The sequence below is a fragment of the Macaca mulatta genome, chromosome 14 (assembly GCF_049350105.2).
Source record: "Macaca mulatta isolate MMU2019108-1 chromosome 14, T2T-MMU8v2.0, whole genome shotgun sequence".
Lineage (NCBI taxonomy): Eukaryota > Metazoa > Chordata > Mammalia > Primates > Cercopithecidae > Macaca > Macaca mulatta.
The window spans coordinates 117536814-117563568 of record NC_133419.1 but is presented as its reverse complement, the minus strand read 5'-3'; the positions used below and the strand labels follow the sequence as shown (position 1 = coordinate 117563568).

Genomic DNA, 26755 nt, shown 5'->3' with positions numbered 1-26755 from the left:
AAGGATAAGGCATAGCAGAAAATGAATTCATCGGTTGTTTAGGCTTTTCTTAGCTTAGACAACCTTCAAGTACCAGAAAATGTCAGGTGAAGGAAGTTTAGAGTCTGTCCCTTAGTCCTTTTTCTGCTTACTCCTCCTGTTTCTGGGCACAGTTGTATCTCGGTAGATCTGGAGCATAGTCTTCTGATGGAGGCAAGTACTGGCTGCTTTTCAGCCCGTCAGCCCAACTGCTGTTGCTGTATTACAGGAGATAGTGTGGTTGAGGGAAGTCCTTAAGCACGAGATCCTTCCTTTTCTCAGCTGTTGTCATAAGCTTGAGCTGAGTTTATCTGTTTTTGTTCCTGAAGGATCTAGAAACTCCAGCAGAGTTGGTATAGTGTTCTAAATGACCACTTGGAAGACCAGAGGACAAAGGCTCTACCATTTAGCTTCTTCTAGCCAAGTTGAATTCCAGAGCAGCTACATACAGCTGTGTGGGTGGGAGGCCATGCTCTGCAAATGGATATGGTTAGCTCAAGAATTCTAAGCTGCTCTCTATTGTCAGTAATGTGTGGAATGAAGTATCCTCACAATTAGTGGATATTTCTATGCCTGGTCTTGTTTGTTTGATACAAGTTTCCTTTCATAGGCATCCTGAGATGTACTAAAGACATATATTTTCAAGTTGGAATGACAGTGGTATACATTTAAAAGAGGATTTATTTGAGGCTGGGTTGATTTTATGCCACCTAGTTTTTATAATTATGTATGTGTCTTCCTCCTGTCCCCACTAGAATGTAAGCCTCTTGATTATCAGAGCTGTGTTTTACGCATTAATACCTTCCATAAAACCTGACAGCCCCTGGTAGGGCATAGGCATTCAGTAAGTGTTTTTGAATGAAAAACTGAATCTTCACTACTTAACTATGGAATCTTGTATCAGACTCTTGGTTTTTGTTTTGTGTTGTTTTGTTTTGTTTTGTTTGAGACAGATTTTGTTGCCCAGGCTGGAGTGCAGTGGTGCCACCTCAGCTTACTGCAACTTCTGCCTCCTGGGTTCAGGTGATTCTCTTGCCTCAGCCTCCCGGGTAGCTGGGACTACAGGTGCATGCCACCACACCTGGCTAATTTTTGTATTTTTAGTGGAGACGGGGTCTTGTCATGTTGGCCAGGCTGGTCTTGAACTCCTGGTCTCAAGTGATCTGCCCGCCTCAGCTTCCGAGAGTGCTGGGATTACAGACGTGAGCCACCGTGCCCTGCCTAGACTCTTGTATTATATTATTAACATGATCTAAATTATTTATTCATCAAACTGCTTGGTTTTATATACTTTTTTTTTTTAATGTAGAGACAAGAATTTCATCATGTTGCCTAGGCTGGTCTTGAACTCCTAGGTTCAAGCAATCTGCCTGGCCCTGCCTCCCAAAATGCTGGGATCATAGGCGTGAGCCATCACGCCCAGCCATGGTTTTATGTAGTTTTGTTATATGAGTTATTGTGAACGTGACCAAGTCAAATAACTTTTAGGTGTAAAAGGTGTTTTGATCTACTATAGAGTTTGCTTTCTAGGCCTCAGGTAAAATAAGTTTGATCCAGACCAGTGTTTTTGGATTAAACTTCTCAGAGCATCCCAAAGAACAGTTTGATAAAACCCTGAATCTAAATTAGAGAAGCATTAAAAGTTGAAACTTGCTGTTTTCTTGAGCTATGGTGGAAGGTGAAACCTGGTCTGGCTTCGTGTGCTGGCAAATGTTTCCTCTGACCTCCCCTTCCACCGGTGGATGCAAATAACTTAAATTTTTTGAGGACCAAATTCATTCAATATATATATATATTTAACAACATACTTAAAGCCGAGTTTACCCTATTCCCCTGTTGTACCACCTGCTAGCAGACATACTAAGATCGTTTATTTAACTGAAGGAAAATTAATTTACAGTGAAAAAACTGCAGCGTTAGTGAGGGCATAGAGATCTCTTGTGGACAATATTTTTGAGTCTTTATTGATTAGACTTCACTGTGACTTAATTAATTGTAATACTGCATGAGCATTTTATCACTGGGAATGCAAGACCCAGGCTTACATAATGCTTCTGATGGAGAATGTACCCTGCAGCTACTGCCAAAAAGCTTCTACTTAGAGGCAAACAACTCTGCCCTGATTGGCTTACTCATCAAGAACCACACAGCATCTTGCTTGGCTAAAAGCACTTTGTTTAGAACCAATGGGGCAAGGGATTAAATTGGCTCACCCACCAGTTTCCATATACTGAGGGGCTCAGAGTCCTCAAAGCAGTTTTCTCATACCTTTTGAGACATACTACACTGCCAGAGAGAAAAATCTATGTAGTGCTTTCATGTCAGTGAATGTAGAAATCACAACTGATGTCAGAAAAGAGGTCAGAACTACTTCAGAGTGAAACAGGCCAGCCGTGTTCATTCCCATGACCTCACATAACTAAAAACCAGTAGATAAATATTGGTACTGCCCTATTTATTATTAGCCTTTTCAAACCAGCTGTCTCCTGGCTTATGGCAACCCTAAATAGAAAAATGAAAGAAGGACATTCCAAGTGGAAGGACTTCAGAGATATGGATACGAGTCAACATTTATTGACCACTTTCTATATACCAGGCACTGTTGCATTATCTTATTTAATGTTCAAAACAACTGTCTGAGGTAAGCTGTTTTATGAGGTAAACTGTATGAGAGGTTATTTGATAAATAAGAAAACTGAGGCATGATAAGGTTAAGTAACATGCCCAAGGCACACATCTAGTAAGTGGCAAAGCTTAGATTTGAACCCACGCAGTCTGGCTTCAGAGACCATCTAACCATGTGTGTGTGTATTTTCATTCACAATAAATACGTAGTAAGTTACTCCAAGAATTAAGAGAGTTGTAGAATGGATATATTTGTCTACATCTGGATTACTTATTGAAAAAAGAGTGGCAGGAACTCTGTATTGGAACCAGAGGCAGAATTTTCTTGTACTATAGTGACTGATACTAGGAGTCAAAAGATACTAGAATGTAAACCACAAAATGGACAGCCTCCTGTAAAGCAGTATAGCAACCCAGGGTCTTTTCAAGGTTGGGCTAGAGCTAAATGTTGGCATCCCTACCCTTTAGGCCAGGATTTCCTGATTTCTGAATTTTAATTCTGGCAGCATCATGCCCACCTAGAAAAACTGATTGAAAGTAAGGAAGTTCAAGAAATAGGTGTTATTTTTCTAATAAATGGATATATATGGGTCAAAACTTTTTCTTTGTGGTCTGTCTCGGGTTGATAAACTTGTTAAAACTGAAGAGAAAAGCCTCTCAGTGCATGTTTACTGATTCCTAAAGAAACTTTTCTTATGGGCTTCATCTCTATTTGTGAAATTGTTCCAAGCCATCTCCCTGTGGCATCTATGTTCAGTCACTGAAAGTGTCTCCCAGAATTTAGAGATAAAAAGAACTTTATTTCTATTCCAGGAGATTCTGATTACAATAATTTGCAGAAACCACTAGGGTTAGAATTTATAGTTAAATGGATAATTCTCCACCTTCTTTTCTGTATCTTACTGTTGGAATATCATTTCTTGAAATTTTACTGAAGTGTGGGACTTCCATTTTTCTTCCCCAGAGCAACTGAAAATAAATGTTTCAAAACATGACAGTTTTTTCCTAGTGTCATTGTGTCAAGAGAAACTAATCTCAATGCTTATTTTTTATGAGTCAGATCTTACTACAGTCAATACTGTCATAAATTAAGTTCCAAGGTTGTGTATTTTCTTTGTGTAAAACTGTGGCATTGACTACATCCTTGTCGGGGATGGTGGCATGCATCTATAATCCCAACAACTCAGGAGGCTGAGATTGGAAGATTATTTGAGGCCAGGAGATCAAGGTGGCCAGCCAGGGCAACATAGCAAGACCCTGTCACTAAAAAATAAAAATAAAAAATAGTCAGATGTCACTTTGGGAGGCCGAGACGGGCAGATCACGAGGTCAGGAGATAAGACCATCCTGGCTAACACAGTGAAACCCCATCTCTACTAAAAATACAAAAAATTAGCTGGGCGTGGTGGTGGGCATCTGTAGTCCCAGCAACTGAGGAGACTGAGGCTGATTTGAACCCAGGAGGTGGAGGTTGCAGTGAGCCGAGATCAGGCCACTGCACTCCAGCCTGGGTGACAGAGCAAGACTCCATCTCAAAAAAAAAAAAAAAAAAAAGGCCAGATGTGGTGGTGTTTGCCTGTAGTCTCAGCTACTGGAGAAGCTGAGGCAGGAGGATCACTTGAGCCTAGGAGTTCGAGGCTACAGTGATCTATGATTGCACCACTGCACCCAGCCTGGCCAACAGAATGAGACTGCATCTCAAAGTAAATTAAAAATAAATAACCAGTCCTTTAACTTGGTATTTAGAAATGTTTATTTCTATTATAGCAGTAAGGTGTCCAAATTTAATGTACAGAATAAAAGCATTCCAATCCTTGTAACACCATTGATCTAACAGTATCCAAAGTGACAAAATTTCAGTGCAACAACAAAATCCTTGTATTTTGTATTATTATAGTTAACGTTTATACAATCTCTACATGTATCTATAGGTTAGCACATTTAGTGTATGTTATTTATACATACAAATGTCATAATTTTTTTTTTTTTTTTGAGACAGAGTCTTGCAATGTCACCCAGGCTGGAGTGCAGTGGCACGATCTCGGCTCACTGCAACCTCTGCCTCCCAGGTTCAAGTGATTCTCCTGCCTCAGCCTCCCAAGTAGCTGGGATTACAGGCACATGCCACCATGCCTGGCTAATTTTTGTATTTTTAGTAGAGACTGGGTTTCACCATGTTGGCCAGGCTGATCGTGACTTCCTTGTCTCAAGTGATCTGCCTGCCTCGGGCTCCCAGAGTGCTGAGATTATAGGTGTGAGCCACCGTGCAAGGCCCAAATGTCTTATTTTGAGGACCATTTGTCTCTTCGTTTAGATTTTTAAATAGTGACTGTGTTAAATAAATAGGTTTGACCTCAGCTGGCAGTTGACATTGACAGTGTTTCTTGAGCATATTAATAAAACATCATTTTTAGGGCTTAGTCCACAAGCAGAGTGAGGATTCCTCACTCTGGCTGGCTTCTTATCAAAAGAAGGTATCTTGGCAAAAAACATCCCTGGTTTCTTATTGATTTACTTTTTAATTATTTCTGCAGGGATTATAGCACTACAAGATAGTCACACTGTTCTGTCCATGTTATAACAAGTTCAGGACATTATAACAGACTTTATTTTCTTTTCATGAGGAAAAACAGCATGTTTTGTGTGCAGTTTTTCTTTTAGGAAAAGGCAGGCAGCATTAAAGAGACGCTGTGAGACAAACATTTGTTAAATCCAGAACATCTAAAATACGGGGATAGACTTTTATCAGAGCCATGTGGCTCCATTCTGAGGTTGCTACTGCAGGCCATCCATTGGTCTTGTCTGTTTGCTATAATAGCATCACTTCTCCCCCAGGGCTGGTAACTGAGCTGGATAACAGCATGAGGCAGCGTATTGCATAGCATCCTTGTTCTGAGAACTTTAAGACTTTAATGTCATTGAACTTTTAAAAGGTTTTTGTCAAGTAATTCATTTTCCATAGAAACGTGTTTCAGAGATTTAATCGCCAATTTATTTTTGTTTCCTTTTTAGATTTTGAAATTTAGAAAAAATAGAACCTCTTTGAAGTCAGAATTGTGCCAGAAGTAATTCATTACTGAGAAGTAAACATTTTTAAGAAGTTTGTTTAAATTATTGAAAATATAGAACTCTTGGGCTGAGTGCTTTGGAATTACCTTTGAACACACCTACCATTGACAGGACCAAGTACATAAGAAACTAGATCATCCCCTTCTTCTGAGCACCTGTAAGAAGCATGCACTTTCTTGCTTGCAAAAAAGCCTTCCTGTGCCTTCTAGTACACAGATGTCTTCTGTTTCCAGCAGCTCAAAGCAGCTTTATGTGGTCAGAAAGAATCCATGACTCAGTTTCTTCTACGCCATTGCTCACCACAGAGCTGGAAAGGATTGTTTTGCCATGTTCTGTTTTTTGGTGTCACTTGCAGGGTTTCAGGGACAATTGGTTTTCTCTCCTTCATAGGACCAGCCTGAAAAGTCTGATGATCTGGTTTCCTAAATTTTTACCTGTCTCCTCTTATCTTTGATTCTTGACTGGGGAAGCCTGCTGTTTCAAGCCTTCCATCATAGTCTTCATCACCTTGACAACCAGACTATAGAAATAAGTGCTCTACCACAGTGTATTTAATCCTCACCAGCAAAATTATGAACAGGAAAACCCTCCCCGCTTAGTGCTCTCATGTCCCTGCCTCGTCAATCCATCCAACTTGCCATCTCCCCTTAAAGCTGTTTTCCAGCTAGTTCTTGGTCTTTGGACCATCAATTTGCCTGGCCCATTTTGTACTGACCTAGCTTGTGGGTGATTCTGTCATGATGGAACCTGTGGAGATGACATGGCATTTGATCTGTCAGAGGAGAGAATTGTTTTGGTTTGTTTTCATAACCCAGAATACCAATAATGTGTTTATTTTAGGTACCACATAGGTTAAGAGCTCCCGGGAGTAAGACTGACCAGAATTTGTATCCTCTTTGGCCCCTTATTATCTGATCAAATTTCTCAACTTCTCTGATTTTAAATTCCTTTTTCTATAAAATAGAGATAATAGTATTGGGTTGGTTTGTGAAGTAGATGCTTACATTAACTTAAAGGGTTTAGCACTTTGCCTATCATGTAAATGGTCAATAAATGTTAGTAATTATTAAATAATATTGTTGAATGAATTGCTCTATTAGTCTTTCATTCTCTTCTTCCCTATTTTTTTACTCTTTTCTATGTATCTTTCTCTCATTTTTGCTGTCTCAGTATGCCAAAGGGACATTAATATTTTCTTTTTTTTTTTTTTTTTTTTTTTTGAGACGGAGTCTCGCTCTGTCGCCCAGGCTGGAGTGCAGTGACGTGATGTCCACTCACTGCAAGCTCCGCCTCCCGGGTTCACACCATTCTCCTGCCTCAGCCTCCAGAGTAGCTGGGACTACAGGCACCCGCCACTGCGCCCGGCTAATTTTTTGTATTTTTAGTAAAGACGGGATTTCACCGTGTTAGCCAGGATGGTCTCGATCTCCTGACCTTGTGATCCACCCGCCTCAGCCTCCCAAAGTGCTGGGATTACAGGCCTGAGCCACCGTGCCTGGCCGACATTAGTATTTTCAATCAGATCCACAGGGCTTATGGAGAAGACTTATCTCCCAAGAATTGTTTTGGTTTGTTGTAATCACTTAGAGAAATTTGTTTATTATCAAGGACAGAAAAAAAAAAAAAAGAAGAAAAAACAATGTTGCTTTCACAGATATAGACTCACACTGGCAATGTCAACTTAATTCCCATTTTAGGACCCTGCCCATACAGCAGCTCTCTCTCCACAAAGTCATCCAAATGCCTGGCAGCGCAGCAGGGCAGGGCCTGTGCTGAACATCCTCTAGTTAACGTTCTGTTGGCAGATCAGGTTTCATGGGCCCACAGTGACTCTCACTGCGGAGACTGCTTGGCGTCTTGCATGGAGCAGATGAAAGCAGCTCTGAAGGGAAGCTGCTTCTCTGGCACACACAAGCAGAGGAGCGTATTCTTGCATGGCCCAAAGTGGTTCAGTTTCATTTAGCCTCAGAGTCCCTACCTTTTGGGAGGGAGCAAATAATGGGGCCCTTTTATTTATTTATTTATTTTATTATTATTATTATTATTTTTAGAGACGGAGTCTCGCTCTGTCACCCAGGCTGGAGTGCAGTGATGCGATCTCAGCTCACTGCAAGCTCTGTCTCCCAGGTTCACGCCATTCTCCTTCCTCAGCCACCCGAGTAGCTGGGACTACAGGCGCCCGCCACCACGCCTGGCTAAGTTTTGTATTTTTAGTAGAGACGGGGTTTCACTGTGTTAGCCAGGATGGTCTCGATATCCTGACCTCGTGATCCGCCCACCTCGGCCTTCCAAAGTGCTGGGATTACAGGCATGAGCCACCGCACCCGGCCTTATTTTTTATTTTTGAGACAGAATCTTGTTCTGTCACCCAAGCTGGAGTGCAGTGGTGCAATCTTAGTTTACTGCAACCTCTGCCTCCCAGGTTCAAGCAATTCTCGTGCCTCAGCCTCCCGAGTAGCTGGGATTACAGGCATGCACCACCACACCCAGCTAATTTTTGTATTTTTAATAGAGACAGGGTTTTGCTATGTTGGCCAGGCTGGTCTCGAACTCCTGGCCTCAAGCAATCTGCCCACCTCAGCTTCCCAAAGTGCTGGGATTACAGACGTGAGCCACCATGCCTGGCCAATAGTGCCCTTTTAGACAATAAAATAGAGTACTTCTTGGCATCTGGAAAAGTTGATGTTTTGTTTGACTTGAGAGCTCCATCTTTCTGCGCTTGTAAATTGAATGTCCTGTGGGTGATTGTGTTCTTGGGTTTGAGAGCATCTGTTTCCCTCGTTTTCACCCAGTTTCCATATTTTATGTAGAATGCTGTCTTCAAATCTCATCTGAATTTAATTTCATGAACTACATGACACTTAGGAAATATGAGTTGATGATGATACTCTAGCTTTCTGCATTTTGTCATATTTTCCATCTGTGCCACATATGAAAAATGTTAGATTTCTGTTCCTTGGCACGTTCGATATTATGTAGGATAGTCAAGATTAAAAAGCTCTTGCCCTTGACACTGTAAGAATTGTTTTGGTTCTTAATCTGGGACCTGTAGACATCTGGGGTGTGGGGGATCTGTGCAGGCTTCTTAGGACATCCTTGAGTAGTCTAAAGTTACATGCAAGGTTTTGTGTATAAATTCTTGTGCAGATTTTTTTTTTTTTTTTTTTTTTGGAGAATTTTCAAGGCATCCGAGGCCAAATAATGGTTAAGGATGACCAAATAGAGGTTTCAAGATCCTGAAATGAACTAGATATATCTTCTAATTAGGAATTATTATGGTAGTGTTTTTGGTTTGGTTTTTTTGTGTGTGTTTTGTTGTTGTTATTGTTGTTTGCTTTTAAGGAAATTGCCTTGGAAAAAAGTCTGTTTTAAAGCAAGCCTTTAACTGAACACCATTCAGCTTTGGTCATCTTACGCACTAAATGGTGTGTGGAGACCAAAGGAAAACAGGAGAGTGCCATCTAGAGGCCTTAACAACGATTTGGTACTAGCCTTCTCCCTACATAGGGGTCTTTAGCAACTTCCTAAATTAAGAACACTTTTGTCCTCTTAAGTAACTGCAAACCATAAACATGTGTGTCAGTGACATTTATAATCTACACAGGTGCTGCTACAGTTGTGGCTCTAGCCTTACTACTCTGGAAACATTATTAATAAAGCCTAATGTTGTAGATGGCATTTACTTTATTCTGTAGGAATGTAGAAGTCTTTCAGATGTACACTGCATTTGAATATACTTTTAATTGTAAAGCAACAACAAATTGATGCCTGATGTAAGAAATCATTTTGATATAGGAACTTTGTTGTATTAGCTTTTAAAGTTAGAGTAAGTTAAAAATTAAGAGTAATTTATCTTAGTTACTTGTAGTATTCTTTTGAAAACAGTAATATAGAATGGTGTTTGCCAAATGGTATAGAAATTGAAGAGTTGAATTCACCCTAGAAAAGTAGATCAATTTATATCCATGTGGAGATGTATAATAGGGTAGTCAAGAGCGCAGCTTAGAAGTCTCAACTTTGCCATTTCTTTGCCATGTTGAATATGTTAACTTTCAAAATCTTGTTTCTTCTTCATTTATAAGTGGAGCTAATTGTAGTCTCTAAGTTAAGGTTGTTGTGAAGGTTAAATATAATAAAGTTGGTAAGCACAGTGCTTGGTATATCAAAAGTAACTTTTTGTAATAATGTCTTCCTGTTGTTATTTTCACTTACCAGTTTTGTTTTCAGCATGGTTGTGATTAAATAGAAGCAGAAAATTTAAAAACCTATAGAAAATTTTATTTTAAAAAATTTTCACAATTATAATCTCATTTGATTAAATACTCAACAAATATTTATTTATATATTCAGTAGATGTTTATGCAGCTCCTAAGTGGCTAGATATCATAACCATTTTAGGTACTGGAGAGTTGATGCTGGGTACAACAGAAAGAAAGACATGGGCCTTGCATTGCAGTGGGAGGAGTCAGACAATAAGTAAATACATAAAAAAGATGGTTTCCCAAAGAAATCATTTGTGTGAAGAAAATTAATGTGGTGTAATAAAGAGTGACTGGAGGTCCATCTTAGAGTAGGTGGTTAAAGAAGAACTTTCTGAGGAAGTGACGTTTAAGCTCTTACCTGAATGACAAGGAGCCAGCCATATGAAGATCTGAGGAGTGGCCATTTCAGCTAAAGGGAAAAAAAAAAAAAAAAAAAACACAAAAAAACATGTAAAGGCCATTGGATGGCAGTGTGTTAAACATGTGCAAAAACTAGAAATGTGCATAGTGGCAGGAAACCAGGTCAGAGAGGGAAGTAGGCGACCAGATGCGGTGGCTCACGCCTGTAATCCCAGCACTTTGGGAGGCTGAGGCAAGTGGATCACTTGAGGTCAGGAGTTTGAGACCAGCCTGGTTAACATGGTGAAACTTTGCCTCTACTAAAGATACAAAAATGAGCCGGGTGTGGTGGTACAGGCCAGTAATCCCAGCTACTGGGAAGGCTGAGGCAGGAGAATCACATGAACCCAGGAGGCAGAGGTTGCAGTGAGCCGAGATCGTTCCACTGCACTTCATAGCCTGGGTAACAGAGCGAGACTCTGTCTCAAAAAAAAAAAAAAAAAGACAGAGAGAGAAGTAGGAGCCTTATAGACCCAGGACTTTGGATTTCATTCTGAGGGTTATGGGAAGAGATTGGAGAGTAATAGGCAAAGTGGTGATATGCCCAAATTTATGCTTTGGAAACATTCATTTTGCCTGTCTATGGAAAATAGATTGTAATGGAGCAAGAATGGAAGCAGAAAGACCAGGTAGGAGACTTTCGCAGGGTGTAAGTCAGAGATGATGGTGTCTTGGATAAAGATGTTGAATTAATGGTTCAGTGTTGAATTAATGTTGGGGGGTTTGGATTCCCCAACAACTCTGCACCACAGAGGCAGGGTAGCATTGTGGTTAGGAGTACCAGGTGAAGAGCCAGGCTGTCTGGTTTGAAATCTGACTTAATAGCCATGTGACCTTGGACAAGTTGCTTTACCTCTCTGTGCCTAGTTTTTGCTATTCCTAAAATGGGAATAATGATAGTACATTCCTCCTAGGATTGCTGTGTAGATTAAATGAGGATTTGATCATTGTAAAATGCATTAATACTGCTGTTTTGGTATCATCATCACTGCCTTCATCACAACTGTTACTCTCACATCACCCTCAGTACCCACATTTTATAGATGAGAAAACTTAGAAATAGAGGGTGGTTTTGAAATCAGAATATAAGTTTCTTGATTTTGAATCCATTGTTCTTTCTGCAATATAATCTGTAATATGAACACCCAGAGAAAAATTTCTATTGATCTGAATATCTGTAGCTCACAGCCCAGTTTTAAATACCTATGACTGTTTAAATAACATTGAGAAAATGATAAATAAGGCTAGCTGAATCGCAGGGCATAGGAGAGAAGTAGCCTGTGGCTGTCTCCCCTACACACCTCGTGCCATCAGAAATTCACGTTCCCTAAGTTTTGAAGAAGGGTATTGCACACCTAAGCCAAAAGCATTAGTATGCACATGGTGGTACATTTAGGAGGATAGAACTGAATGTTTTGAGAACCTTGTAAGATACTGAATCTCTTTAGAGGCCATTCTACTCTTCATTACTTGTATTAAATGGGGCCATATACATAATACAAATAAATGAAATCCGTGGATTATCCCCAGACCTTTTCTCGTCAGCCTTTTGGTGGAGGCAGTAACCAGACTCCCACACTTGAGTTTCTTTTTCTCCACCTCTCTCTGCCTTTGCTTAGCCCCTTCTGGTGGCATAAGCAACGGAATAGGTAAGGATCAAAGTGCAAGACAGACAAAATTAGAAGCAGGGAGTTGGAGAGCCTCCCTGCTGGCTTTGCTCCTGGTTCCTCTGCTCCCCTGGTGCCTCCCCTCACCAGAAACTGAAGGCAGGCTGTTTGTCCATTGCAGAATGTGAGCATTTGATCCGCCATATGTTGGTGTTAGACCCCAATAAGCGCCTCTCCATGGAGCAGATCTGCAAGCACAAGTGGATGAAGCTAGGGGACGCCGATCCCAACTTTGACAGGGTGAGCTGGGAACCACTGCTGCAGGGGACTCCTCTGAAAGCTGTTGCAGCCTCCTTTGCATGTGATTGTAATCAGGCCATAACCTGAAAAGGTGGACACTGGGAACAAACTATTATGTAATGCTAAAGCAGCACGTGAAGCAAGCAAGAAGGAATGTAAAACCAGTTAAACTGTTGGAGAATAGTGATCATGGTTCCGTACCATGTGTCCCCAAATTATCATCAATTATCATGTTTTTGGCTTTTGAGATAGTACAGCCTGCAGTTCTGCAGCTTACCTACCATGGGGATGTCGCCTTCCTCTTGTCTTAGTATGCTCAATTCAGTGGCTTCTGTAGCATGCTTTTATTTAAACCACTGTGGCCATCCCAGGTACTCCAGGGAGTTCTGGAAACAGTGAGTTGTTGTCTGTTCACAGCTGATCACTCAGGGCTGTCTTCCTTAGACTTTGTCTGAGGCCAAAAATATCCCAAGCCAGAGGGCATGGAACAGCTTGGTCATTATATATGCTGTGCCATATTGATGTGGTTAATTGGGGGGTTGACAGCTTCCTCCTTTTTATATTACAGTTAATAGCTGAATGCCAACAACTAAAGGAAGAAAGACAGGTGGACCCCCTGAATGAGGATGTCCTCTTGGCCATGGAGGACATGGGACTGGACAAAGAGCAGACATTGCAGGTATCTCTGATGGAGTGGAGAACAAAGTGGCATGTAGCAGTTCCTCTAACCTGCTTTTTCCATTTTTCTCCTTCTTGGGAACTTGGGCCTTTTTTTTTCCTCCTGTTTTTCTTCCTCTGCCCCTCCCTGGGCCTTGGAAAGAAGGAAAGAAGGTGCTTTGGCTAATGTTATTACTGAAAGGGTTCTGGTCATCAACATGCCATTTCACCAGGGTTTTGTACTCTTTTCCCTTCTCTCTTGGTAGTCATTAAGATCAGATGCCTATGATCACTATAGTGCAATCTACAGCCTGCTGTGTGATCGACATAAGAGACATAAAACCCTGCGTCTCGGAGCACTTCCTAGCATGCCCCGAGCCCTGGCCTTTCAAGCACCAGTCAATATCCAGGTGGGCAATAACTCCAGTGACCTAGTTCAGGACAAGTAACACCAGGGGGGTAAAGGTTAGCTGTTGCTCACTAACCCTAAGTCAAGAGAGTTTCTTGCTCTTCCTTACCTCTGTCTCCTCCCATTTGTCATCTCTTCCTTTGTCAGAGGCCAGTCAAAGATCTGAACCTTTTTTTGACAGAGAGGAGGAATGAGCAAGAATAGTTGTGCCTTTTGTTTTTTTTAAAGAAACAGCAAATCATGAGGCGATGCTATCCTCTCCACAGGATGCTTCCTTGTTGTGACTTCTAAGGGCAGATGAACCAAAGACTTTAGTAATCAGGGAAACATAGACTTTAGCAATCAAGACTACTTGGAAAGACTCATTATTTCTCTCTAGTGTTAAAGGTGTGCGTGTCTATGTATGTACTGCTTTCCAGGCGGAGCAAGCAGGCACCGCTATGAACATCAGCGTTCCCCAGGTGCAGCTCATCAACCCAGAGAACCAAATTGTGGAGGCAAGTAGCAACCTATGGGAGCTGTCAGCTGAAACCACTTTCTTTGCCATCTCCTTGCTTCCCTTCCTTCTCATTTCTAATGCGATGGTATTTCCCTCTACCTCAGCCGGATGGGACACTGAATTTGGACAGTGATGAGGGTGAAGAGCCTTCCCCTGAAGCATTGGTGCGCTATTTGTCAATGAGGAGGCACACAGTGGGCGTGGCTGACCCACGGTGAGTATCTGGCCAACAGCCCTCACTAACACCGGGGCAAAGAATTGTCACCTCACACTCAGTGTCTACCATGGCACGTTTCCTACTATATTGTATCCCCAGAGGAGATCGAATCCAGTGGCCAAGTGGACAAATGATATGCTGTAATTTATGTATGTAGACAATTAAAATTTAAATGACTAAGGATCCAAAATCCAACAGCACAACAGTTTCCCAAAGTGTTTTCCCAAAATAGTCTTTCATGTTATCCCTGATGCCTGCACACTGGAAAATATGGACTGAAGGCCAGCTCACCCCATTTTTGTTCCACGGTTGAAGACTCTCAACTTTAAAATAGCCTTACCTCTTTTCTGGATATTTTCTTTGCTGAGTAGGAAGAGAAGGTTGTGGCAAGAATTCTCCTGAGAGGTCAACTCAGGGCAAAGCTGGTTTTCTTACAAATATCTCTTTTCTCTCAGTGAATTTCCAAAAAAGACTCCCATGCTTGCTGATGTGCTTGCTTTGTGTCTCCTGTTCTCAGCCTATGATCAGACAGGCAATAGGGGAATATTCTGGCTCCACAGACTATGTCAGCTTTAAAGGGGTGGAGCCCTGAGTCGCTCTGTTAGTGGAAAGATGTCTTCCTGTAAAGTATGCTGTAAAACCTACCGTTGTAGCAAGATAGCCCTGTACGTCTAGTACTTATCTGTCCTGTCAGCACTGACGAGAGTGATTGCATTCTTTCCCTGGTGAATCAGTTGCTACTTCAGGCAGCCATTATCTTAGTGGATGGCCCATGTTCTCCAGAAACTTGGTGTTCACCTCCAGGATTTGAAAACCTGAACTGGACTGGTGCCAGTATTTCCTCTTGGCTCAGAGCTGTTGGTTTTACATGAATGGCCAATAACGAATAGCAGTCCCTAGTCCCAAATAGTAAAGGAGCAGAGAGTTAAATTCCACACTTTAGGCTTTTGCTTTGCTTTAGGATCTTAAAGAGAAACATAAATTTAGGAAGAAAATAAATAAAATACAATAAGTTGTACTGAACACAGCAGTGCCATCAATGTTGGGATATAAGCACTTTTGAGTAAGAATGTTAACCAAACTTCTCTGTCATTCTGTTTTCTATCAGTACGGAAGTTATGGACGATCTGCAGAAGCTCCTACCTGGCTTTCCTGGAGTCAACCCACAGGCTCCATTCCTGCAGGTGGCCCCTAATGTGAACTTCATGCACAACCTGTTGCCTATGCAAAATTTGCAACCAACCGGGCAACTTGAGTACAAGGTACCTAGACACAGGAGAGGGCTGGCTCCAGAAAAAACAAACTTTAGCTTCCTTTGAAAGGCTATAAGGCACCTTCCCTAGGACTGAAGGGTTTCCTTATAGAGAAAGATGATTTCTCTTGCAAAGCAGCTCAGGTGAGAGGGAAGCATCCTTTAGTCTCCATCATGACCCATGACTCCCTTAATTTGCATAGATGAGTGGCTTGCCCCTTTCTCTCCTCCTTCCCCTCATCTCATGGTCCGCCCTCCCCACTCTGTTCCTGGCAGGAGCAGTCTCTCCTACAGCCGCCCACGCTACAACTGTTGAATGGAATGGGCCCCCTTGGCCGGAGGGCATCAGATGGAGGAGCCAACATCCAACTGCATGCCCAGCAGCTGCTGAAGCGCCCACGGGGACCCTCTCCGCTTGTCACCATGACACCAGTGAGTAGCAGCACACAGCCCAATTCACTGTCGCAGAGGGTTTTGATAAAAAGGTTGTGAGCCTAGGGTTGGGAACCCAGGGCCAACCTACGTGTCTGAATTTCCTCTTTCTCCAAACTTAGGAGACTCCAGCCCATTTTCTTCAGGCCAGTAGACTTTTCCACACTTTGTTTTTGGAGAACTTACTTACTTAGCCAAGTTATTTCTACATTGAACTTTGCTCCTGGAGAGCTTTTTCCTCAATGGGCGCTCACAGGTACCTGGTTAAGTCCAGCTGCACTCCTGCCAGCTTGGGGCAGGTAGCAGCCTAACTCAGAGCCTTCTCCCAGCAACCTTTCCCTGCCAGAAGGCCAAAGTGCCCTTAAATTAATTGGTTTCTAGACTGGCTTCTAAAATTGCCTTTTCACTAACACTTTCTCCATTGATAAACACACCTCACATTTTTGGCATAACCTGGATCACTTAATGATTTGCTCCCACAGCTCTAGCCTAGTCAGTTATCTTAGTCACATCTCCTTCATATGATAGTCACATTCAGAGATTTCTTTTCTCCCCTGGGTTCTGTTTATTTCTGGTTATTTTCCTGTTAGAGGTCATTCATTCATTCATTTATTCACCTCCATCTCATAGTACCATAAGATTGGGTAATAACTATATCCGTCACCCTTGGAGATGTTTTAAGGGCAGTGCTGCTTTGAGGACCCTTTTCCCTCCTTTATTCCATCATGGGTTAATCCCTTGTAAAATACAGTAAAAGGGAATCATTAGAAAAATGAAAATGTAAACACATATAAAATACAAGGCTAAATTTTTTATCGAGTTCAACAGACAAAATTACTCTGTTAAATTGCTAGAAGTATCTCTTTATTTATTTTTTTAAATTGCTAAAAGTTTCTGAAAGCCTTTTGTTGATTTCTGTACTTACCTTATCATGAATTAGTAACAAAACGGTTTGTGGGCATGGGTCCGTGGACCATACTTTCATGAATGAAGGAATTAGTATCACAGCCCTTGGCATCATGGACAAGATCAACACATGTGAAGTATTTGAATAATAGTAGCAGATCATATGTGATTAAGTACCACAGTAATAACATGGAAAATGAGGTGGCAGAGGCATTCAGAGATGGGCAAGACAGGTTTGGAAGGATCATGGTCAGCTTTATAGGAGGTGGGGTGACTTACTATGTCTACTGTAACTTTTTGCCAAGGTCACTAACAAGTTCTTATTGATAAATCCAGTGGACATTTTTAACCTTTTATCTTTTTGGATGTCCCAACTGTATTAATCACTGTTGACTTCTTTTTTTCTTTGAAATATTTTCTGTTCTTGGTGTCTGTGGCACCACATTCTCTGTTTTCCCCCGCCTCTCCTTTTCACATTTCCTTTCTGCTTGTTCCTTGAAGTTGGCAAAACCCAGAGTTTTATCCTAGGCCCTGTTCCCATGTCCTTTTATGTACTCCCTCTGGATGAGTTTGTCCACACCCGTAATTTCAGTTACCGTCTGATTCTGCAGCCCAGAATGCTCTTCTGAGTTCTATGCATATGTATACATGACTGCCTACGGGATAGATTTAGTTGGTTATTCCACAAGTATTCACACCTGTAATTCAACATGTCCCAAATGAACTTACCATGACTCTGTGAAACCTGTTCCTCCCCTTGGGTGACAGTGAATGGCACTGTCAGTTTCTGGGTTACACAAGCTAGGGATGTGAATTTTATCTTTAACTCTTCCTTCTCTTATTCCCCATATCAAGTCAGTTATCCAGTGCCTGTGAATGAAAGATCTTACTTCTCCACTTTCCTTTCCTTAACTAAAGTCACTGTCATCCATTGCATAGATGAACACCATGGCATCCTAACTGACTTCCTTGCTTCCAGTCGTGTCCCCTGATCCCTGCCACCAGCCCTTTTCACACCACGGCTAGAGGAAACTAGCTCTTGCAAATATAAATCTTTATAACACCATGCCCCTGCTTAAAATCCTTTAGTGATTCACCACTGTTCTTCCTCAAACTTTAGTGTGTTATTCAAGGCCATTTATCACTGGCCACAGCGTTCCTCTCCTGCCTCATCTACAGCCACTTCCTGCCTCACCCTGTTCACTCCACCCTTGTAGAACTGTGGTAAGGGATCCAGGAACCCTGCGAGCTTTCAAACAAAATTATTCCAGGAGGGTTTTGTTTTGTTTTGTAATTATCCATTTTGTAAAATGCTCTTTTATAATTGAAGTGTGATTTTTGTTCTAGTGGCTGAGGCATGGTGATTATGTGGGCACCCAGGCTATGGGTAGCTAGCAAGGATGCAGATGGGAAAGTCACAGTGATACATGCATCTTGGTGGTTCTCATTTCACTCACATGTTTTGGCGAGTAACAACTATTTTAAAGCATTGAATTCAAACTACACAATTGTATCTTATGGACTAAAATGTAATTTCAATAATTCACTATGCTTTCCTGGAGTTAAGACATTTAAACTCTGGAAATCACATTAATATGAAAAACAGGTCAAGTCCTAGACATTTCAGGTAAACAATCTTCTGTATTTTTGGGTCCTCAAACACCTACAGGACTTCTCTTTTCTTCAGCCTAGAAGTCTGTAATCCTGTCCCTCTTTGCCTGACCAGCTCCTGTGCATCCTTCAGGTTCCTGCTAGGTACCACCTCCTCCAGGATGCCCTCCTTAATTCCCAAGCACCCCCATTAGAAGACTTGATCATGTTATTTTGTAATTGTTTACTTGTCTCTATCCTCTACTAGACTGTAAAATGAGGGCAAAGTCTATATCTGTAAATTCACATTTTATCCTGTAATAGTAAGCATTTGTTAGATTAATTAATGAATGAATGAAGATAAATAAGAGGAAGAAATTCTAATTAGTATTAACTAAGCAAGGTAAAAATGGGAAAATAGGTATATGAGAATCCTATATAACCCAGGGGTCCTAGAAAAGTTCTGTAAATAAGAAAGTTAACAGAAAGTCCTGCCCCAAGCCCAGTTATTAGAATAAGAGGCATTACAGAATAAGCTGCCACCTTGAGCTTTTCCTTCCTGTCTCTCTTCAGGCAGTGCCAGCAGTTACCCCTGTGGACGAGGAGAGCTCAGATGGGGAGCCAGATCAGGAAGCTGTGCAGAGGTAATGTGACATCTGGCAGTGCTTGCAGAAGTCCTTGGGCAGGCTCCCCCTGCAACCAGCGAAAGGTCACCTCTGCCCAAGGAGGTGGCACAGTGCAGCTTCAACATTTGTGTGGTCTCTTTGCTCAAGCCAGATGGCATGTTCCACCCCACATGGAAGTAACAGAAGACTACCCAGAAAATGTCATTTCTGTAAGCACCATTGGAAGTCCCCTAAGTGACAGCAATAACCATAAGAACTTTTTCTTTCCTCCCTCCTCCTTCCTTGTCCCCTGCCTTCATATTGCAACTCTGATAGTATTCACAAGGCACAAAGCCTGCTCCTACCTGCCAAGAACTGTTTACTGAAAAGGAATTGGAGATGTGGGATGACAGTGATCCTAGCTAGTCTGGCCATGGACCTCTGGCATGGACTCTTCCTATCCAGGAGAATGAATACCTCTTGTACTGTTTGCTGTGTGCTTCCTCCACCCCCTTGTACCAACAAAGATATTGAAAAAGAGAATATGGGATTCGGGCCAGGGACAGATGCAAATATCCATTGTTTACAGAACCTTATTAAGAGATGCCTAATTCACAGAGAATGGCAGTGACCATCAGGCATGCTGTACTGTTGTTTTGGCCTCAGTTCCATTAGCCCTGGTCCTCAGCTCCATGCATGCCCCCTTGTGGGAGTTGATTTTCTGATTATCCGGGGAGGGGGTTTCACCAGAATCCAGCATGTATTTTCCCAGAAATACAGGTGTTCTTCTATATGTTTTTTCCTTTGAGGGAAGTTGAAATAAAATGGTTTTCATGGGCTTTTGGGGGAACTTTGGGTGTCTTTATCAAATGGTTACTAAAACACTAATGGCTTACTCTTTGGCAAGTTCACATAACACTAATTACTCTACAGTCTGTTAACTGATTTTAGCTTAAAGGGGCAAGATAGTTAAGAATGAAATGAGACCATTTTTTAAGAACCTGACAGTTGCTGGGTAGGACGCTCATCCTACCCCCAGTAGCTCTGTATGAGAGCAGCTATTCAGAAAGCAGCTGGTCCTATGTGGAAAGAAAACCATGGCAAACAGGGGTGTTGGCAGGTGGGCCAGCTCCTTCTACAGCTTGGCCAATAGAAGGAAAATTGTAGTAACTTTTTTTTCCCTTGATGCTGTTGTTTCTAAAGTTTGCTGATAAGAGGGTGTATAAGGTTACAAATGGGCCCTACTGGGTCATGAAGAAATGAGAAATCAGGAAATTTACTGCCTTTCTACCTTAAAAGCGACAGCAATATTTTATCTTCTTTATCTTAGACTTTCCTTCCTCCAGGTCCACCTTCTTTCTTCGTTAGACCAACATTTCAAGGGTATGATGCCCATCAGTTTTGATGTAATAAAAAAGATATAGTGCCTCTTTCATTCATGCCTCCAGAAGAGCAGCAGCGGTGGAGGATGTCATCCACCAGACAAAGAGGGACAATAGCTTATTGATGGTATTGACTAAGTGCTGGGTCTGAAAGATCTTCCGAATAAAAGCCATCAGCTTGGGAACTCTTCGTCTTTTGAGATTCTTCTGTTTTTATTTTTTCCTTGCTTTTCTCCTCCCTAACTAAACATTTCATGTGGTTTTATTTCTTCATCCTCTACAGAATGTTGGTTCCCCAAGGACAACATCAGTTTTTTCTTCTCTGATGATTGAGTTATAGTCACCAAGCGAGAGGGAAAGGGTGGTTTTGGAATTCATTTATCCTCAAATGGAAGGATCAGGTTTCTGTGACCTGTAGTGAAGAAAGTCTCAAACCTGGAGCCTATGAGATCAAGAGACATGCACAGAGTCCTTCTGAATATCTCCCCAGATTCGTCTCTAGGAATAGTCCTTAGGGCTCATTTCCTTTGACTTGTATTTTGGAAATTTGGAGGGAAAAGATGAATAAATTAACATGGAGAAAATAAATTCTTCTACCGAGTATAATGAAGCAAGGAATAGTGATCTGATCTTTGTGAGCTAGATCTACTTTCTCTCTTCTCTTCAATGGCTATTCTTAGGTACAAAATTCAGCCACTTCATTGTCAAGCCAACTTTTGTTGGCCAGTTAGACATGTTTCACTTCCATCCAGTCAGGGATCTGTTTGCCATCAAGCCCTTCGTGAGCTCTGGCACTATCTCATTGAGTGCTTTGGATTAACTTCTAATGCTTCTTGTGGAGGAATATTCCTGTCTGTCTTTTTTACTATGAAATGTGCTCCTGCTTGTTGCAGGTACTTGGCAAATAGGTCCAAAAGACATACACTGGCCATGACCAACCCTACAGCTGAGATCCCACCGGACCTACAACGGCAGCTAGGACAGCAGCCTTTCCGTTCCCGGGTCTGGCCTCCTCACCTGGTACCTGATCAGCATCGGTGAGTAGCCACATGAGCTGTGCGAGCTCCTTGAGGCTCATCGGACAGGCACCCTTCTGATTAGTCTCACAGCGACGGTGACTAGCATCGTGGCTTTAAATAGAAGCCAGCTGTCATCCTGAACTCACATCTTCTCAGCTCCTTGCAGTAAGCAACGCACAGGGCAAAGGTTTTTTACTGTGCCCTGGAGCAATGCGAGATTCCTCTCTCCCATTGCCTTGCAGACCTGTTTATTGTCTGCATTTGATTCCCCTGATTCTAGATGTTGATTCATAGATAAAATTGAACTTGAGACCTGCGAGAAAGTGAAACTCTCAGAAGGCCACCTGGAAACAGGAAGATTTCTAGCCATATCAATAGACTTGACCTTTAATAATCCATCACCTTCAAAAGAATGAGCATTTCATATCGTGTTACCATTGAACCGCCAGCCTGGAAATGAAGACAAAACCCCTTGTGAATAGTAGAGCAGAGATCCTCTTGAGTGATGTATTTAAGAGGTCATTCTTTCCATATTCTGATGGCAAAAATCTTTTGCTAGGTTCGGTTATGGTTATAATCCATTCTCTTGAAGAAATAAAAGCAAGTTTAACCTTCCTGACCAAGAAAACTTCATTGACTCCAAGTAAGCCTGGAAGCAGCTGCGGAATGACACTTTGCTAGTTGAAGAAGATGATTATCTTCTGTGAATACCTTGATGACTAAAAATCTCAGTCTTGTCCACTCCAAAGCTATCCCCAAGCTCATGGCCCACATATTCAAAGCCACCACCAGTTGCTAGAGCATATTTTATTTCTGTCTTTTGGGGAAGACAGTGAAAAGCAGCCTTGGGAAGGTTGAAAAGCAATCAGATTCCAAGGAAATTAGGTTTATATATGTATTGTTATGAAATCTTGCAGCCAGCTCGCACTGGCAAGCTTGACACAATTTTTTTATTGAGGCTGGTTACCCATTTGGTATCAACATAATCAGCAGAGGCAAGTGAACTCTGAGCAGACTGAGACATAATTAGTGCCACGTTGGAACCCTAAAAGAAGGAAGATAAGCTTTCATAAATGACTATGAATAACTTGGTAAAAATGGTCTGTTAGGAGTAGCAAGAATGACTATTCTCAAATAAAACTCTGATGGCACAGAAAGACAGGCTTTTTCTAATGAAAATCTCGCAGGACCTACAGTGTTCATGCACACTAAAGAGCACTTTGAGGCCGGGCGCGGTGGCTCACGCCTGTAATCCCAGCACTTTGGGAGGCCAAGGCGGGCGGATCATAAGGTCAGGAGTTCGAGACCAGCCTGGCCAATATGGTGAAACCCCGTCTCTACTAAAAATACAATAATTACCCGGGCATGGTGGTGGGCGCCTGTAGTCCCAGCTACTTGGGAAGCTGAGGCAGGAGAATTGCTTGAACCTGGGAAGCGGATGTTGCAGTGAGCTGAGATCGCGCCACTGCACTCTAGCCTGAGCGACAGAGTGAGACTCCGTCTCAATAAATAAATAAATAAATAATAAAGAGCACTTTGAGTGATTACTGGAGAGCTGCCTTTTCCTCCCCTATCCGTTTCCTGTGATTTCTCATAACTTTGAGCTCTACACTGGTATCTAATACACCCTTCATTCGTTCTTTTCTCCTCATCTCCATCTTCCCTTCCTCCACAGCCTGACACTTAAGTTTTGCCCTTATCCGAGTCTGTTGTTTAGCTGAAGTCCTTTAGGTATCCTTGTTGAATTCTAGGTGTTCCTCAGGAGGTCTTTTTAAGAGGGGAACATGAGGATCATCACATTTCCAGAGTCGGGCTTTATCACAGACCCTATATCCTGTTGACATTTGTTACTCAAGGAGGACCACACTGGCCCACAGCTCTGTCTGTGTGATAGCCACCCTGCCTAGAGTCATTGTCAAGGCCTTGCCTGCTGGAAATCTGTCTGCTGTCTGTTTTCATGTGAACCTTTTTGGTGTTTTGAGGGTTGCCTGTGGCCAAGCCTATTTGAATTGGAAGAAAATGAATGTTTTATGAGTGGCAAATTGCATAAGATGGGGCATTTGTGCAAACCCAGCATGTCTTGATGGGATCACTATACAAATACGCAACAAAAGAGATGAAAGCCAGTCTTCAGGGGAAAGCAGAAATTTTCCAAGGCTGTAAAACATGGAATATGGGTGGCCTGGATGGGTTCTTGCATCCCTTTCATTTTCTGGAGGAATTTATTAAAGAACAGTATTTATAGCTATCCTTCTGGGGTAGAAGAGATGAAGTTCAACATGGAAACAGAAGAGGGGTCTGATCAACCTTTTCATTTCTGGAAATGTGTAATTTAAGGTTAAAAATGTTTTAAAAAGTGTAACTAAAAAAATTTTTTAAACTAACGCAAGATAGATTTTATCCAGGTGGGGAACCAAGTCCCTCTTTGAAGAGTATAGTGTGGGAGTATCAGCCTAATGCGAGGCCATCCTGAATTTGAGTGTGATTGCAAATAAAAATAAAATCAAACACAATTGCTACTTATCAGTGCTTCTCAAATGAGCAACTACATCAGAACGGTTCCTCTGAGGTTACTGTGCTGGACTGACCTGGGTATCAGTCTCTTCACAACCTGAGCTTCTGAAAAAGCCATGAAATACCTGGACCTGGGATTTTCTCTGATGGGAGAGAATGATTTTTGTGCAGAAAGACTGTATTGGCTGCTTGAAGAACATGGCTTTCTGAGGGGATCAGAAACGTGTCCATTATCAGAAAACGTTGAAAGCGTAGGAGTCAAATTTTAGGAGAAAATAGTACTTGCTTGCTTTAACTCAACCTGAAGTAGAAACAGAAATGACAAGTTATAAGGAAATGCTTCTGAACACAGCCTTCACGATCCCTGTTCCTGGATTTTGGCCCCCCAGAGTCATTTGTTTTTTGTGTTACTGAAACAAATACATGTTCGTGCCCATTTCATTAGCTCACTACTGGGTCAAGCCTCGGGTAGAGTCTGAAACAAAAGCCATCATTAGCAAAGAGAGGGTAAAAGGCTTTCACCTGCTGCCAGAACTCTCTGGATACCTCTGCACGGTCATTAGATTCCTCCTGGTCCCGCGCTCTCTGCACTGTATTTGAACTCGCTTGTTAACCTGCTTCCTGAGCTGTGGTTCTGCTTCAGTCCCAAATGAATCACTGGCAAGGTGGCACATCATTTCATCCAAAGTTCAGTGTAATGGCATCTCTGCCCTGGACATGAAACCCTGATCCTTTCCATCTGCTACTGGAATGCTGCTGCCTTGGCAGTCTTTTATCTGCTTACCTCAGCCCATAAACATCTCTTTCTGATCATCAGGTCACAAGTGTAGGTGTTAGCTTCTAACCCCGATGCTGTCTTAGGCATTCCTTATCAATAGCGTGTTCTTTCTTTCTGTGAGATTCTGGCTGTGTTCTGGTTGAGCAGTGGGGTCTCTGAAGGTAATCCATGGGATTCCTCTCTCATTAGGAGGTTGAGCGAGTGCTGCTGCTCAGCAGTGGGGTCTTTGAAGGTAATCCATGTGACTCCTCTTTCATTAGGAGGTTGAGCGAGTGCTGCTGCTCTGAGAAGTCAATTTTCACAGTAGGTGACCTTATTTTTGTTGACCAGGTACGTGCAGGATCTCAAGGCCCACATTCCTTAAGAATTTGCTGTCTCCATCCCAGGATCAGAAGTCTTCATTTTCCCCCACCCCAATCACCACCTTCTATTTTCTAGCACAGAACCTGTGAGTTCCAGGCCAGACCTTTGACCACAAAACTGACCGTTGTTTCCCTTTGGCCGTACGGAAATTATTGCTCAGGAAAAACTTTGGCTCAAATGGTGAATTTAAGGTTTCTAAAGGCACTAGATAGACACATGATTATAAAAGTAAGAGCTTCTGTATGGCCTGGCCTGGAGGATATTGAGAAGCTTTTCTCTCTGGCCTAGTATATTTATAAGAACTGGATGTACTTGATCTCAGGACCTCACCAGGCTTGGAAAGTAAGCCAACCAAAGGTAAGTAGAGATGGAAGATGTACACCTGGAGCCCTCTAAAGGGAAGCAGGCTAGGGAAACGACCGATGTCTGGAAATGTCATGAAAGTGGAATATGCAGGGCTACCTGGGCAGCCAGCGGTCTTTATGTTCGTCTGGAACAGCAGTCCCTGTGTGATTTGGTCAAAGCCCCTGAGTCCTAGCCTCTAACCTTCTCTTCCCATGTATTCAGCTCTACCTACAAGGACTCCAACACTCTGCACCTCCCTACGGAGCGTTTCTCCCCTGTGCGCCGGTTCTCAGATGGGGCTGCGAGCATCCAGGCCTTCAAAGCTCACCTGGAAAAAATGAGCAACAACAGCAGCATCAAACAGCTGCAGCAGGTAATGGAAGAGGTGGCAGCCATCCCTGGAGGAGCATGGGTGACAGAGGCCAGGATTGCAGGAGGACTGGGGTGGTAAACGTACCCCTTTTATGTCAGCAACATTGCAGTTTTATAGGTTAAAAAGGTATAGCTTTCTGGGCCTGGCGTGGTGGATCCCGCCTATAATCCCAGCACACTGGGAGGCCGACATGGGAGGATTGCTTGAGCCCAGGAGTTCTAGACCAGCTTAGGCAACATGACAAACCCTTTCTCCAAAAAAAAATTAAAAACTAGCATAGTCCCAGCTACTCGGGAGGCTGAGGTGGGAGGATCACTTCAACCTGGGAGGTAGAGGTTGTAGCGAGCTAAGATCGCACCCCTGCACTCCAGCCTGGCGACAAAGCAAGACTCTGCCTTAAAAGAAAAAGAAAGTATAGCTTTCTAATGCACTTTCTTTACTTTGTGTTATGTACAGCGCTCCCCAGTATCAAACTTCCTTCCCCCATGAAGGGACTAAATTTTTCTCCCATCTCTAGTTCATTGGAAAGGAATTTCTGGGCTTGGGATTTTTTGTGTGTGTGTTTTTTGTGTTTTTTTTTGTTTGTTTTGAGACTGAGTCTCGCTGTGTCATCCAGGCTAGAGTGCAGTGGCACAATCTCGGCTCACTGCAACGTCCCCCTCCTGGGTTCTAGAGATTCTCCTGCCTCATCATCTTGGGTAGCTGGGACTACAGGCACCTGCCACCACGCCAACTAATTTTTGTATTTTTAGTAGACACATGGTTTCACCATGTTGACCAGGCTGTCTCGAACTTCTGACCTCAGGTGATCCGCCTCTTTCGGCCTCCTAAAGTGCTAGGATTACAGGCGTGAGCCATCTTGTACCCCTGGCACTCCCCTCATGATTTAGAACGCTGGGTCTTGATTAAACCTGCTGTACATTGTTACCACCTGGCATTCTCCCCAGGTGGTACAGAATGGCACTCTCAGAGGAAGGAAACATACCTCTATATGTGTCTATACTATAAAGATTCTATGAAGAGCCAGTTTCCTTTCTGCGTTCCTGATGACCAAGCTTCCAATGGCATATGCTTTGTACACAGATTTCACATTGGACACTTGTACTCATACAGAGGCCATCCTTGATGTTTTCC

At 42.4% G+C, this 26755-nt stretch overlaps 1 protein-coding gene across 10 annotated transcripts in view; it reads left to right on the top strand.

The window, feature by feature from the left end:
* Window positions 1-26755, top strand: part of SIK3 (SIK family kinase 3) — a 299785-nt gene that overhangs the window by 255626 nt on the left and 17404 nt on the right. For 3 of the 10 annotated variants that reach the window (XM_028834008.2, XM_015115771.3, XM_077964366.1), the window contains 10 exons: window positions 12162-12280; window positions 12849-12959; window positions 13204-13347; window positions 13766-13843; window positions 13950-14059; window positions 15171-15324; window positions 15591-15746; window positions 18816-18886; window positions 21123-21266; window positions 25471-25621. In XM_028834008.2, coding sequence (XP_028689841.1) covers window positions 12162-12280; window positions 12849-12959; window positions 13204-13347; window positions 13766-13843; window positions 13950-14059; window positions 15171-15324; window positions 15591-15746; window positions 18816-18886; window positions 21123-21266; window positions 25471-25621 — 1238 coding nt within the window. Of the gene's footprint in view, window positions 1-12161; window positions 12281-12848; window positions 12960-13203; window positions 13348-13765; window positions 13844-13949; window positions 14060-15170; window positions 15325-15590; window positions 15747-18815; window positions 18887-21122; window positions 21267-21807; window positions 21980-25470; window positions 25622-26755 lie in introns of those variants that run through there. The other 7 variants (XM_077964365.1, XM_015115773.3, XR_013404311.1 and 4 more) reach the window with 6 other exon arrangements.